This window comes from Mobula birostris, chromosome 6, assembly GCF_030028105.1.
Source record: "Mobula birostris isolate sMobBir1 chromosome 6, sMobBir1.hap1, whole genome shotgun sequence".
Taxonomy (NCBI): domain Eukaryota; kingdom Metazoa; phylum Chordata; class Chondrichthyes; order Myliobatiformes; family Myliobatidae; genus Mobula; species Mobula birostris.
This window is the reverse complement of record NC_092375.1, coordinates 115,572,271-115,589,000: the sequence shown is the minus strand read 5'-3', so window position 1 is coordinate 115,589,000 and position 16,730 is coordinate 115,572,271. Positions and strand designations below refer to the sequence as shown.

The following is a 16,730-nucleotide window of genomic DNA, read 5'->3' as shown; positions in this document are numbered from 1 at the left end:
CCCCACACCCCCACACACCCACCCGCTACACACACACACACCCACACACACAGCCACCCCCCACACACACACACCCACATACCCCACCCTCACACACACCCACACCCCCCACACACATCCCCACACACACACCCACACACACACACCCCCACACACACCCACACACACACCCACCCCTCTACACACACACACCCTCACACACACACCCTCACACACACACCCCCACACTCACACTCACACACACACCTTCACACACACACCCTCACTCACACACCCCCACACTCTCACACACACACACACACACACCCTCACACACACACCCTCACGCACACACCTCCATGCTCACACACACACAAACACACACACACACACACACCCTCACACACACATGCACACAAACACACTCACCCCCCCCCACACACACACACCCTCACACTCACCCCACACACAAACACACACCAACACATACCCACACACACAAACACACACACACACCACACACACCCACCCCCCCACACACACCCACCCCCACCCACACAGCCCCCACACACACACCCACCCACCCCACACACACACACACACCCGCACACACACACCCCCCACACAAATACATACCCACATAAACACACACACACACCCCCACACCCCCCACACCCCCACACACCCACCCGCTACACACACACACACAGCCACCCCCCCACACACACACCCACATACCCCACCCACACACACACCCACACCCCCCACACACACACCCACACACACATCCTCACACACACCCACACACCCCCACAAACCCACCCACACACACACACACCCCCACACACACACCCACACCCCCCACCCCCCACACACACACCCGCTACACACACACACACCCACACACAGAGTTTCCTTGGTCTATAGCTCCATAACTCCCCAAACGTCTCTGCATGAAACTTCACCAATATCGCAATTGCTTTGGCAGGTTGATGCTCAGTCAAACATCGTACATCCGAAGGGCTGTGGAGGAAAGTTAGAGAGTACAGAACTCTCAGAGCCTCACCTATATGAACCTCCTGGTGTCAGCAATCTAACAAGGCAGGCCCTCTGCCAAACCAGCATGGATGGCTCAGCTTTCAAAATTCAGAGCTGAAAATACCGTTGGAAGAAGTTCAAAGTCCTGGCCACAGACAGCAAGGCAATCTTACTATTTTTGTCATTGTTACTCATCCTGACTCATCCCACATCCTTCAGTCCCTTAAAGTTATACTCAGTGACCACTTTATTACGTACCTCCTAGAACTAATAAAGTGGCTGCTAAGTGTATGTTTGTGGTCTTCTGCTGCTGTAGCCCATCCACTTCAAGGTTTGATGTGTTGTACATTTAAAGATGCTCTCTTGCTCACCAATGTTGTAGCCTGTGGTTATGTGAGTTACTGTCGCCTTCCTGTCAGCTTAATCCAGCCTGGCCATTCTCACCTGACCTCTCTCAATAACAAGGTGTTTTCATCCACACAACTGCTGGTCACTGGATGACTTTTGATTCTTGCACCATTCTCTGGAAACTCTAGAGACTGTTATGCATGAGAATCCCAGGAGATCAGCAGTTTCTAAGATTCTCTAACCACCCCATTTGGCACCAACATGCATTCCATTGTCAAAGTAACATAGATCACATTTCCTCCCCATTCTGGTACTTGGTATGCACAATAACTGCACCCCTTGACCATGTCTGCATGTTTTTATTCATCAAGTCGCTAGCACATGATTGGCTAATTAGATATTTGCATTAACGAGTAGGTGTACATGTGTACCTAATATAATGGCCACTGAGTGTTTTTCTTTACCCACCTAACTTCAGTGGAGGTCATTATAGGAAGGATGTGGAAGCTTTAGAGCGGTTGCGGAGGAGATTTGCCAGGTTGCAGCCTGGAATAGAGAGCATGTCGTATGAGGATAGGTTGAGTGAGCCAGGGCTTTCCTCTTTGGAATAAAGGAGGATGAGAGGTGACTTGAAAGAGATCTACAAGTTGTTAAGAGGCATCGATCGGGTGGAAAACCAGAGACTTCTTCCAAGGCCATAAATGGCTAACACAAGCTGGCGTAATTTAAACACAATTGGAGAAGAGTCTAGGGGGGATATCAGCGGTAGGTTTTTTGCGCGCAGAGTGGTGGGTGCATTGGAACAGTGGTCAGGAGTGGTGGTTGAGGCAGATACATTAGGGATGCTTAAGAAGCTCCTAGGTAGGCACGTGGACAGAAGAAAAGTGGAGGACTATGTGGGAAGAAGGGGTTAAATTGATCTCAGAGTAAGTTAAGAGGTTGTCACAACATCATGGGCCAAAGGGCCTGTTCTGTATGGTTATGTTCTATGTTCTATAGTTACATGTTTCCTCAGCCACCTCCCCACTTTCTGGAGTTCCGTGTCCGTTCATTTCCCCCAGAGAGATCTTCATCCTAGAACTTAACTTTGCAAGTGGAACAAGGGCTACATCTGCCCCTACACGTCCTCCTTCACTCCCATTCAGGGTCCCAAACGGTCCTTCCAGGTGAGAATGCACTTCACTTGTTATCTGTTGGGGTCATCTAGTGTACCTGGTGTTGTCGTTCTGGCCTCTTCTACATCGGTGAGACCAAACGCAGATTATGGAAATTGCTTCACTGAGCACCTTCGATCTGTCTGCCTCAAAAGGCAAGATCACCTGGTGGCCCACCATTTTAATTCAACTTCCCATCCTCATTCCTACATGTTGGTCCATGGCCTCCATTATTGCCATGATGAGGACCAACTCAGGTTGCAAGAGTGACCCTTCATAATCCGTCTGGTTAGCCTCCGACCTGATAGCATGAGCATTAATTTCTCCAACTAGTGGTAATCTCTCCACTCCCCTCTCCCTTCTCTCTTTATCCTTTCCCCATTCTGGTTCCCCTCTCACCCCTTTTCTTCTCCTCACCTGCCCATCACCTCCCTCTGGTTCCCCGTCTCCTTCCCTTCCTTCCCTTGCCCATCATCCTCTCACATATGTCAATTATGTTAGGGATGGAATGGAAGCACCATGTTCATTACAATTGCTTTTCACTATCTGCAATCACTGATCGGGGTTCGATTCCCACCACTGTCTCTAAGGATATTTTGACATTCTCTACATGACCACGTGGGTTTCCTCTGGGTGCTCCAGTTTCATCCCACTTTTCAAAGACATACAAATTAGGGTTAGTGTGTTGTGAACATGGTATGTTGGCACTAAAATGTGTGGTGATACCTGCAAGCCCTCCTTATTGGTTCCGGGACCTCCAGCGGATACCAAAAAACACATATGCTCAAGTTCCTTATTTAACCTGTCTCAGTGCGGGTGGACTTTAGGACCCGGTGGAGCACCGGACCTAGGCACATTCTCCCCTATACTTTAAATCATCTTTAGGTTACTTATAATACCTAATACAATGTAAATGCTATGTAAATGTAATTTTTATACTGTATTGTTTAGGGATTCATGACAAGAAAGAAATTTTATTTCCAACAAAAACATTCAATAAAACATAAAAATATACAGCTTCAAACGAACCAAATCGAACACATGATAAATGACTTATTGGAATAAATGTGGAATGTCACTATCACTATGAAAGTTCAGTAACTTGTCTTTCTACTTCCTTAAATAATATACAGCGGTAGTTCCAACACCATATTCTTCAGTAAGACGCCGCACAGACATGCCACAATCAAGCTTCTGCAATAACTCCATTTTCTGCGTTAATGATAATGAAACAGGTGCTTTCTTCTCTTTTTCTCATTGTTACCCATAGGGATATCTGCAGCTCTTTCTGACATTTTCACAGTGAAATTAAACACAAAGTCAACAGTGAACACAAAATAACAGCGAACAGCAAATGCACATGTAACCAGTACGAGCGCTGAGCCACAACTGACGTCTGGCGACCTCTGCTAGTGCTGCCACATCACACCTGAGTGACATCAGCTCTTGGCGAAGAAAACTTCTGTTTTCGGAGCTTTTTGGATTTCAGAATTTCGGATAAGGGATTGTGGACTTGTAATTTTATTTTATCTTATATTAGGCCAGGATAGAGTCCTTGTAGTCAGCCAAATAACATTTATTAACATAAATGCAGTTACAGCAAATATCAAGTAAACAAAGAATGCATTGCAACATAAACAACAGGTCCTCCAGTTCAGCCTTCTGAATGGCATCTTCTCCACCTCCCCAAACACGTCAGTATCTTTATCTGATAGTGTTATTCCGCACGGTGCTGGTGAACCGCCCACAATGAGAGGGTTAATGTATGAACAACTTTGATGCTCTGCGCCTGTACTCACCAGAGTTTTGAAGAATGAGTGGGATCTCATTGAAACTTATTGAATATTGAAAGGTCTAGCTAGAGTGAATGTGGAGAGGATATTTCCTATAGCGGGAGAGTCTAGGACCAGAGGGCACACTCTCAGAGTACAAGGACACCCCTGTAGAATGGAGATGATGAGGAATACCTTCAGACAGAGAGTAGTGAATCTGTGGAATACATTGCGACAGATGGTTGTGGAGGCCATGTCACTGGGTATATTTAACACTGAGGTTGATCGGTTCATGATTGGTCAGGGGTTAAAGGTTATGGGGAGAGGCAGGAGAATGGGGAAGGAAAAAAATCAGCCATGCTGGAATGGCAGAGCAGAATGCGTGGGCTGAGTGGCCTGCCTGCTCCTGTATCACACGGTCTTATGAAATTTGAAATTGCATAGACAAATAAATACTGAAAAGACATACTACAAGGGAAGGCTAAAGTTGGTTACAGTCCTGAATGGAGCTGTGTTGTCAAAGCAAAGCATACAACTGAACATCTTTCACCTATTTAATACCATAAGACCATAAGACAGAGGAGCAGAATTAGACCATTTGGCCCATAGAGTCTGTTCCACCATTCAATCATCACTCATCTTTTGTTCCCCTCTTCAGCCCCACTCCCCAGCCTTCTCCCCATAACCTTTGATGCTGGTCCAATCAAGAACCTATCAATCTCCACCTTAAATACACCCAACAACCTGGCCTCCACAGTGGCCTATGGTAATAAATTCCACTAATTCACCACCCTCTGGCTAAAGAAATTTCTCAGCATCTGTTTTAATTGGACGCCCCTCTATCCTGAGGCTGTGCCCTCTTGTCCTAGACTCCCCCACCATGAGAAACAGCTTTCCCACATCTATTCTGTCTAGGCCTTTCAATGTTTGAAAGGTTTCAATGAGATCCTCTCCCATCCTTCTAAATTCCAGCAAGGACAGACCCAGAGCTATCAAACGTTCCTTGTATGATAATCCTTTCATTCTCAGAATCATCCTTGTGAATCTCCTCTGAGCCTGTTACAAAGCCAGCACATCTTTTCTTAGATGAGGAGCCCAAACCTGTTCACAATACTCAAGGTGAGGCCTCACCAGTGCCTTATAAAGCCTCAGAATCACATCCCTGCTCTTGTGTTCCAGACCTCTTGAAATGAGGTCTAACATTGCATTTGCTTTCCTCACCACCGAATCTACGTACAAGTTAACCTTTAGGGTGTTCTGCACGAGGACCTTCAAGTCCTGTTACATCTCAGATTTTTGGATTTTCTCCCCGTTTAGAACAAGACAAGAAGACAGAACAGACAACATAAAGCATAGAAAAGTACAACACAGTACAGGACCTTCAACCTGTGATGAGCTGACCATTTCATCTACTCCGAGATCAATCTAACCCTTCCTTCTCATACCCTCATTTTTCTCCCATGGGATGCTGCCACATTCACCGTAATGACTAAAGGGAAAGAGCAATGTATGGGATAAAAAAATCTATGTAGTTTAAAAACTATGCACGTATTTCGTTCTACAGTCTGCCCACACTGGGTGAGAGACAACGCCTTGATTTTGATAATTCTCAGTCAATCTACCAATCTTCAACCGGAGGATTGCAAATATTTCTTCCTTATTCAGAAAGCTAGCATCAGAACCTACCATAGTGCTACCATTCTGGCTGAAGCCAATAGTCCTTGCTGTTAGTTTTCAGACCCCGAGAATCACATAATGTATCTGGTGCAGATGATAATGTGAAAGTGAGTGGTGTCATTGGGATAGCAGAAGCAAAGCCACTCAAACCATATTACTGACCATTGAACTAGATAACAGCGCCATATAGAGAACAGCATCCTATACAATGATGGCTCCAACATCATATTTAAGCTTCTAATCCGACAACATTCTGATTGGATGAGATTCCACCATCACAGACAGTCTATATTGTAGAAGAAACGGGTCCGGATTCCGAGGAAGAGGACACCGATCGCTTATAATGTGCTTTTGCATGTTGACTAATAAGTCCTTTATCTGCCAAGAGGTTGAGTAAGTTCCTCCGGAATTTGAGCCCAATGAAGCCATATAAGATTGGATTAATGCAGCAATGCAGAAATCCCAGAATCCGAGTCACGGACAGAGCCCGGTCAATGTGATTGCGCCTGTCACAAGTCTCGGCGATGAGCTTGCTTCTCATCAGAGTGTCGACAAACACGGTGATATTGTGGGGCAGCCAACAAATGAGAAATGCAAGCACCACGGCGATAATGACCTTCATGGCTTTCTGCTTCTGGAAACCCCTTGTCTGACACAGTCTGCGGATGGTGACACTGTAGCAGAAGACCATGACACTCAGTGGGATGAGGAACCCAATGACATGACGCAAGAACCTGGTGGTGTTTTTCCAGGTTGTGATGGATTCACCCTCGAGTAACTCGTAACACAGGACTCTTTCACTGTAGATGTACTTGCCCTTGTAGAGGATGGGTAAAGACAGGAGAATGGACAGCACCCACACAACAGCACAGACTAGTTTGATCAGGAATGGCCGCTTCTGCCAATGGGACTGGGCAGAGTGGACGATGGCGAGGTAACGGTCAACACTGATGCAGGCCAGAAACAGGATGCCACTGTAAAAGTTCACCTCCTGGAGCATGCTGACAACCTTACACATGGCATCGCCAAACACCCAGCCAGACATGGCATCCACTGCCCAGAAGGGCAGAGAAATGGCAAAGAGCAGGTCAGCTGTGGCCAGATGGAGCAGGTAGACGTCTGTGGATGACGTTGAGCGCCGATTGTGTAGAACGACGATCATCACCACCAGGTTCCCCATCACGGCGAGGAAACATGCCAGGCTGTAGACAATGGCCAACGTGAGATTGACCCAGTTTCCAAGAACTACAGAGTGGCAAGGACTGGAGTTCTGTTCAAGTATTCCATCTACATATGAGTAATTTTCAAACACATTCCCGAAGTCTACATCATCGGGATCAATGTTTAGGGCAGCCATCCCTGAAAGAAACACAGAAATATGTCATAAATACAAGAGATCCTGCAGAGGCTGGAAATCTTAGGCAAAACACACAAAATGATTGAGGAACTCAGCAGTTCAGGCAGCATCTACGGAGAGGAATAACTAGTCAATGATTTGGGCCGAGACTCTTCGTCTGACTGGAAAGGAATGTGTTGAACAAGTATTAGAAGCTGGTGGGGGGAAGTGAGAGGAGTATAAGCTGAGACCAGGTGCGGGGGAAGCTGAGGGAGATAGGTGAGACCAGGTGAGGGGGAAGCTGAGGGAGATAGGTGAGACCAGGTGAGGGGGAAGCTGAGGGAGATAGGTGAGACCAGGTGAGGGGGAAGCTGAGGGAGATAGGTGAGACCAGGTGAGGAGGAAGCTGAGGGAGATAGGTGAGACCAGGTGAGGGGGAAGCTGAGGGAGATAGGTGAGACCAGGTGAGGGGGAAGCTGAGGGAGATAGGTGAGACCAGGTGAGGGAGAAGCTGGGTGGTAGGGGAGGGGAGATGAATTAAGAAGCTAGCAGGTGATAGGTGGAAGAGGTAAGGAGCAGAAAATAAGGAAGATATCTGATAGGAGAGGAGAGAGGGGAGAAACAGAAGGAGAAGGGGCACTAGTGGGAGGTGACGGGCAGCTGAGGAGGAGACAAGAGGTAAGAGGTGAGCGGGGAAGGGGAATGGTAAGAGAAGGGAGAGAAGGGGGTTTGTGGAGAAATGACTGAAAAGTAGAGAAATCGATGCTTGTGCTACCAGGTTGGAGGTTACCCAGATGGAATGAGAGTTGATGGTCCTCCAGCAAGAAGAGGTGAGAGGGTGACATGATTGCCTAGTGGTTAGCAAAACACTTTAACCAGCCGCCCGGGTTCAATTCACACTGCTTCGTGTGAGGAGTTTGTATGTTCTTCCCATGACTGTGTGGGTTTCCTACTGGTGCCCCTATTTTCTCCCACATTCCAAAGACGTGCTGGTTGATTGGTTAATTGGTCATTGCAAGTTGTCCTGTGATAAGGACGGGGTTAAATTAGGGATGCTGGGCAGCTGGGCTCAAAGAACTGTAAGGGCCTACTCCACACCGTATCGCAATAAATAAATATATAAACTTACATTTGACCTGATCTTGGCAGCAGAGGAGGCCACAGACAAACATGCCAGAATCAGAATGGGAAGTCAATTTGACATGGATGGCCCCCAGGAAATCCCACCCTTTGCGGCTTCTGAAGTGAAGGTGCTCATTCAAGCGGCCCCTCGATTTACATCAGGTCTCACCAGTGCAGAGGAGAGTACACTGGGAGCATTGGCTATAGTAGATGGCCCTGACAGACTTGCGGGTGAAGTGTCACCTTTGGGATGCTGAATAGTGTTGAAGGAGGAAGTGTAGCCCCAGTCCCACCTCTTACCTATCCTAATCGAGGGATCAGAAGTCAAGAGAGTGAGCAATCTCAAGTTCCTGGGTGTCAAGATCTCTGAGGATCTAAGCTGGTCCCAACATATGGATGTAGCTAAAAAGAAGCGAAGACAACGACTATATTTCTTTCGGAGTTTGAGGAGATGTGGTTTGTCACCTGAAACACTCAAAAACTTCTACATTGTGCCATGGAGAGCATTCTGGCAGTCTGCCTCACTGTCTGGAATGGGGGGGTGTGGGGTGGGGGCTACTGCACAGGATCGACAAAGCTGCAGAAAGATGTAAAATTAGTCGGCTCCATTTTGGATTCTAGCCTCTGTAGTATCCAAGACATCTTCAAGGACCAAGTGCATCAGAAAGGTGGTGTCCATTATTAAGGACATGCCCTCTTCATGTTGTTATCATCAGGAAGGAGGTACAGAAGCCTGAAGGCACACACTCAGCAAATCAGGAACAGCTTCTTCCCTTCTGCCATGCAATGGACATTAAACCCATGAATACTAATTCACTTTTTTACATTATTTCTGTTTTTGCACTATTTTCAATTTTACTATTTAATATACTGTATATATACTTACTGTGATTTACTTTTTTTCTATATATTATCGTCTATTGCACTACACTGCTGCCTCAAAGTTATCTAATTTCACAACATACGCTGGTGATAGTACAGCTGATTCTGGTCCTAATTCAGGTGTAGCCCTCACAATCAATAAGAATCAGGCTTATAATCACTGATATATCAGGAAATGTGTTTTGCGGCAGCAGGACATCTGCAATACATTAAAAAATTACTGTAAATTGTAAACACAAGAATAGCACCCACGTCTGTGGTGAGGAATAAAGAATCGACGTTTTGGGCCGAGACTGGAAAGGAAGGGGCAGAACCTGGAATAAGATGGTGGAGGGAGGGAAGGGAGTACAAAGTCTCAACACTTCAACTGTGGTCTGACCAGTGCCTTATAGAGCCTGGCTGTTCATTTCACTTTGTCTCTTTATTCCCCTGCACAGATGCTGCCTGACCTGCTGAGTTCAGCCAACATTTTGTGTGTTACCATGGGTTACAGTAACAAATTCTGTACAGACAAAATGAATAGGTCGGGCAATAAGCGATCAAAATAGTGAGGTCGAAATCTGACGGCAGAGGGAAAGAAGTTCTTCCTAAGATGAGTGTGCGTGTGTGTGTGTGTGGATTCAGGCTCCTGTACCTCCTCTCTGATGGTAATAATGAGAAGAAGATAAGTCCTGTGTGGCGGGGGTCCTTAATGGTGGATGCTGCTAGTTTGAAGCATCAGCTTTTGAAGATGTCCTCAGTGGTGGGGAGGCTACAGCCCGTGATGGAGCTGGCCGAATCAGCAATCTTCAGCAGGCTTTTCTGATCCTGTGCGTTGGAGCCTCCAAACTAGACGGTGATGCAACCAGTTAGATGCTGTCCAACAGTCCATCTCTGGAAATTTGATGGAGTGTTCGGTGACATAACAAAATTTGTAGGAGGGGTGCTTTGTCAGTGCCAGAGATAAGACAAAACTCCATCTGCCTCTGACGTAAAAATAAAGATTTAAAGTTCTTTACTTTAAAAAAAATAACTTGATTTGTTACATGAACATCAAAACATACAGTGACAACAGGAATTCTGCAGATGCTGGAAATTCAAGCAACACAACTTTGGTGTGTGTTGCTTAAAACATACGGTGAAATGTGTTGATTTGTCTCAGTGACCAACACAGACCAAGAACATGTTGGGGACAGCCTGTAATTATCACCGTGATTCACGTGCTAACATAGCATGTCCACAAGTCACTAACCCTTACTCATGTGTCTTTGGAATGTGGGAGAAAACCAGAACACCTGGAGGAAACCTTCACAGTCACAGGGAGAATGAACAAACTCCTTACAGGCAGTGGCAAGAATCGAGCCCAAATCAGTGATCACTGCTGCTGTAAAGCAGGGGTCCCCAACCTTTTTTGGCACTGCGGACCGGTTTAATATTGACAATATTCTTGCGGACTGGCCGACTCGGCGGGGGTTGGGGGGGGGGGGTAGGGTTGCCAACGGACAAAAGTAGCAGTCAAATACGTTGTGTTTACCCCGAGAAAGACTACAATGACCATGAACCCTTGCGCGGGCCCCAGTGCACATGGATATACGTGCTGATTTTTTTTCTGCAAATCGTTTTTGGCGATTCTGTTCCGGGGGGGTGTTAATCACGACCCGAATATAAGTGATAATTGGTTAATACACTCAATTTCGTTTCTAAAAGGGTTTATCTAACGAATTTAATATTAAACACACAGCGCATATTTTCCTCTCATAAATATAGTGACAAGTCAATTATCAGGGGAGGACAGGGGAGCTTGAAGTAAGTGTTGAACGAGCTTCCAGTAGAAGTGGTAGAGGCAAGTTTGATATTATCATTTTAAAAAAAATTGGATAGGTATATGGACAGGAAAGGAATGGAGGGTTGTGGGCTGAGTGCAGCTCAGTGGGACTAGGTGAGAGTAACGTTCGGCACGGACTAGAAGGGCAGACATGGCCTGTTTCCGAGCTGTAATTGTTATATGGTTATATAACTCACTTATAAGTCAATAGCATCATAACATTTTAAGTAATGTTTGGATATTAAACACACAGCACATATTTTCCCCGTATGAACATATAAAATCATTGATATCGCTGAATCAGTGGGAGCCCTGGGCTTGTTTCCCTGCAACAAGACGGTGCCATCAGGGGGTGATGGGAGACAGCGATACTCGACGGGGGTTCCTTATGTCCAGTCTATTCTGCAATTTAGTTTTCGTTGCATTCATTGCAGAGATATGTTGGAAATGGAAGCAACGTTTTCAGTGCTTTCGTGGCTATCTCAGGATATTCAGCCTGACTTTGATCTAGAATGCCGGCAGAGATGTTATGTCAAACATACTTTTCAGCCCGCCGTCATTTGCAAGCTCAAGGAGTTGATCTCCTTCCCGCGCTGACATGGATGACGCGTGGGTAATGACCTCGCGTGCGTTCAAGCTCAACAGTGCGTGACAGGGAATGAGGAAAGGTGCAGCTGACTCTTATCGCCAAATCATATCGTTTTCTCACGGCCCGGTAGCGCATGCTTTGCGGCCCGGTACCGGTCCGCGGTCCGGTGGTTGGGGACCGCTGCTGTAAAGTGATTGTGCTAACCATGGCACTATTAGGAATTTGCTGAGGTGTGTTGGTCAGGGGATGAGATACAACAGATAACAACATTCAGAATGATAACAAATAAAGGATTATATAAAAATGAACAATAAAGAATTACATTAATAAAAAGGCTAATAAAGTTAGAGGTTAAAGGTGGGATGTGGAACAAAATGGGCTTAAGTAAATGCACATTATAGGCAGGGGCTGAGGGGAGATCTGATAAGATTATGAGAGGCATTGACAGAGTAGATAGGGAGCAACTTTTCCCCACGGTTGGAATATCTAATAGCAGAGGGCAAGCATTTAAACAAAGAGGGAGTAATTTCAAAGGAGATGTGAGGGCCAAGTTTTGTTTTCACACAGAGAATGATGGGTTCCTGGAATGCGCTGCCTCGGGTGGAGGTAGACACATTAGAGTTTTAAGAGACATTTAGATAGGACGGCAGCCCACCGAGGTGAAGGAAAACTCTTGATTTTAAACCTCCGCTGCCTTGCGGTCACAGCCACACTCGGGAAAGGCTTTGGGCGTAAACCTGGAGGAAGAAATCCGGAGCCGTGGCCTGGGGCCCCTAAGGACGACACTGGTACCAAGCTGTCTCGGCGCTTGCCCTTACCTAGGACCAGATCACAGTGACGCGGAGAACCTTTGCGCCCTGGAGAGGACACAGTCCACTAGAGGCACAAACCCACAATCCCCTGGGATCGAACGCAGCCCTACTACTGAAGGTAGGCATTAGAATAATGAGGAAAAATAAAGGACATGGTCATTATGTAGGCAGAAGAGATAAGTTAACCATTTGATTACTAATTTAATTGGTTCGGCACAACATTGTGGGCCAAAGGGCCTGTTTCTGATGTACTGTTCCATGTTCTAAATGAATACCAGCGTGTATTTACAATGTAAACAGCATTATAAAGTCATTACACCTGAAAAATGTGTCATTGATATTCAGAGAAACTCTTTCACAAATATATACAAAATGCTGAAGAGGTCTGTCAATAAGTGAGATGATTAAAATCTGCTTACCTCCACGACAGGACTTTGATGTTTCCAACTTGCCGGTGTGAGGGTTAACTTGTTCCTTTCCTCATCTAACAGGTAAGACACACACTGAGCCTTTGACGAGGTTCGTTTACATGAATGTGTCAATCGAATAACAATGACCGTCTGGAAATTGGAGAGGTGTTGTAAGAAATGTAGAAAAGTGTCTACCTACGGGAAGAAGAGTGGCAAATCCCACAGACTGGAAACTGCAAGAGCATGCGTCATCTGTATGGGTGAAGTCAGGTTGTGACAGAACCAACCCAGTTTGCAACATTATCTCTCCTTCCTGTTGTGTTCTTGTTGAAACGGGGTCATTGGTCAGAACTGTTCAAATGCAAGTCAGAGAAGCAAATACCCAGGGTGGAGCTGCCGGACCAGCACAGTACATCACAAACATAACCACTCAAGATAACAAACTTAAAATTATGTACTTCATACATAAATTACGTGTGCACAAAATAACCAACAAAGTAAATGACAAGTCTGGATAAGGTTCTTGATTAGTAAGGCCATCACATGTTATGAGGAGAAGACGGGAGAATGGGGCTGAGAGGGATAGTATGATGATGGAGCAGAATCGATGGGCCAAATGGCCTTATTCTGCTCCTATGTCTTATGATCCATCATTAAGAATCTCCATCAACCAGGACTTTGCCCTCTTCTTATTATTGCCATCAGTAAAGAGGTACAGGAGCCTGAAGACACACACTCAACAACTTAGGAACGGCTTCTACCCCCTCGGCCATCAGATTTCTGAAAGGTTCATGAACCCAAGTACACGACTCATTATTTTTTGCTCTTTAAATTACTTGTTTACATGGAAGTAGAAAATTTACAGGGATGTTACCTGGACTTGAGCACCCGAGTTACAGGGAAAAGTTGAATAAGTTAGGACTCATTCATAGTCATCGAACACTCCAGCACAGAATCAGGCCCTTTGGTCCATCTAGTCTGCGCCGAACCATTAATCTTCCTAGTTCCATCGACCCGCACCCGGACCATAGCCCCCCCATACTCCTCCGGACCATAGCCCCCCCATACTCCTCCAGACCATGCGCCTATCCAAATTTCCCTTAAGTGTTGAAATTGACCCTGCACCCACCACTTTGCTGGCAGCTCGTACCACACTCTCACCACCCTCTGAGTGAAAAAATTCTCCCTCAATTTCCCCTTAAATATTTCAACTTTCACCCTTAACCCATAACCTCTAATTGACCTCAGTGGAAAAAGCCTGATTGAATTTACCCTGTCTGTAATCTTCATAATTTTGAATACTTCTGTCAAATCTCCCCTCAATCTTCTACTGTCTAGGGAATGAAGTCCAAACCTATTCAACCTTTCCCTATAACTCAGCTCCTCACTCATGGCAACATCCTTGTAAATCTTCTCTGCACGCTTCCTATTTTATTTATATCTTTCCTGTATGTAGGTGACCAAAACTGCACACAATACACCAAATTAGGCCTCAGCAACGTCTTCTACAATTTCAACATTACATCCTAGCTCCTGTACTCAATACTTTAATTTATGAAGGCCAATATGCCAAAAGTTTTCTTTATGACCCTATCTACTGTGATGCCACTTTCAAGGAATTGTTATTCCCAGATTCCTCTGTTCTACCACACTCCTCAATGCCCTACCACTCACCGTATAAGACTCACCCAGGTTTGCCTTTCCAAAGTGCATTGGCCTTCATCAATCGTGGGATTGAGTTTAAGAGCCGAGAGGTAATGTTGCAGCCATATAGGACCCTGGTCAGACTCCACTTGGAGTACTGTGCTCAGTTCTGGTCACCTCACTATAGGAAGGATGTCAAAACCATACAAAGGGTGCAGAGAAGATCTACAAGGATGTTGCCTGGGTTGGGGAGCATGCCCTATGAGAATAGGTTGAGTGAACTTGGCTTTTCTCCTCGAGTGACCTGATAGAGCTGTATAAGATGATGAGAGGCATTGATCGTGTGGATAGTCAGAGGCTTTTTCCCAGGGCTGGAATGGCTAGCACGAGAGGGCACGGTTTTAAGGTGCTTGGAAGTAAGTACAGAGGAGATGTCAGGGGTAAGTTTTTTACACAAAGAGTGGTGAGTGTGTTGAATGGGCTTCCGGCAAAGGTGGTGGAAGCAGATACGATAGGGTCTTTTAAGAGACTCCTGGACAGATACAAGGAGCTCAGAAAAATAGAAGGCTATGGGTAATTTCTAAGGTAAGGACATGTTCAGTGCAGCTTTTTGGGCTGAAGGGCTTGTTTTGTGCTATAGGTTTTCTGTGTTTCCGTTTCCAAAGTGCAACACCTTGCACTTGTCTGCATTAAATCCATCTGCCATTTTGCAGCCTGTTTTTCCAGCTGATCCAAATCCTGCTGCAAGCCATGATAGTCTTCCTCACTAACTACAACACCCCCAATTCTGGTGTCATCCACAAGTTTGCTAATCCAGTTCATGACATTGTCATCCAGATCGTTGACATAGATTACAAACAACAATGGACCCAGCACCGATCCCTGTGTCACACCACTAGTCACAATCTGTGTACAGATTGGAAGTAACATCTCCACCTCGCTGACAATCAACACTAGCATACCTCAGTGATCTGTACTTTGCCCACTCAGTACTCTCTCTACACCCACGACTGTGTGGCTAGGCACAACTCAAGCGCCATCTATAAATTTGGTGATGATACAACCATTGTTGGCGGAACCTCAGATGGTGGCGAGGGGGCGTACAGGAGCGAGATGTACCAGTCGGTTGTCACAGCAACAACCTTGCACTCAACGTCAGGAAGACCAAAGAACTGATTGTGAACTTCAGAAAGGGTAAGACGAGGGAACACACTCCAGTCCTCGTACATAGATCAGAAGTGAAGAGAGTGATCGATTTCAAGTTCGTGGGTGTCAATATCTCTGAGAACCGAACATACTGATGCAGCTATAAAGAAGGGAAGACAGAAGCTATGTTTCATTAGGTGCCTGAGGAGATTTGGTATGTCACTTAAATACTCGCAAATTTTGACAGATATTCTATGGAAAACATTCTAACTGGCTGCATCACCGTCTGGTATGGGGAGTGGGGGGGGAGCTTCTGCACAAGAAAGAAGTAGTAAAATTACTACAGGAGAGTAGTAAAATTAGTCAGTGCCATCATAGGCACTAGCCTCCGTAGTATCAAAGACATCTTCAAAAGAATGCTGTCTCACACAGGCGGCATTCATTATTAAGGACCCCATCACCCTGGACATAAACTCTTCTCATTGTTACCATCAGGTAGGAGGTACAAGAGCCTGAAGGCACACACTCAGCGATTCAGGGACAGCTTCTTCCCCTCTGCCATCAGATTTCTGAATAGACATTGAACCCATGAACACTGCCTCACTACTTTTTTATTTCTGTTTTTTGCACTACTGACTTAATTTTACTATTATATATATACACACATATATATATAATGTGAAATACTGTGAATTACAGTAAGTATATGTGTGTGTGTGTGCGTGTGTGTGTGTATGTGTATGTGTATATATATATATACACACACAAACACACACACATACTTCCTGGAATTCAGTTTTTTTTCTCTCTATTATTGAGTATTGCATTGTACTGCTGCCGCAAAGTTACCAAATTTCATGATATATGTCGGTGATATTAAACCTAATTCTGATTCTGATTTTAGATTCTGAGAGGCAGCCATCTACAACCACTCCTTGTCATTTGTCATTCTGAAACGCCAATGACAAAGCCAATCTACTACCTCATCTTGAATGCCAAGCGACTTAATCTTCTTGA

At 45.5% G+C, this 16,730-nt stretch overlaps 1 protein-coding gene across 1 annotated transcript; it reads right to left on the bottom strand.

Moving 5' to 3' along the window:
• Positions 1-3,475: 3,475 nt before the first annotated feature.
• On the bottom strand, positions 3,476-13,125 carry LOC140199290 (C-X-C chemokine receptor type 2-like). The gene is made up of 2 exons (XM_072261088.1): positions 12,933-13,125; positions 3,476-7,327 (listed from the first exon to the last, which is right to left on the bottom strand). The coding sequence occupies exon 2, from the start codon at positions 7,323-7,325 to the stop codon at positions 6,255-6,257; it is 1,071 nt and encodes a 356-aa protein (XP_072117189.1). The 5' UTR covers positions 7,326-7,327; positions 12,933-13,125; the 3' UTR covers positions 3,476-6,254.
• Positions 13,126-16,730: the final 3,605 nt, after the last annotated feature.

Bases quoted from the DNA above. Each gene is read 5' to 3' on its own strand.
- LOC140199290 (XM_072261088.1), bottom strand. From the start codon at position 7,325: ATGGCTGCCCTAAACATTGATCCCGATGATGTAGACTTCGGGAATGTG.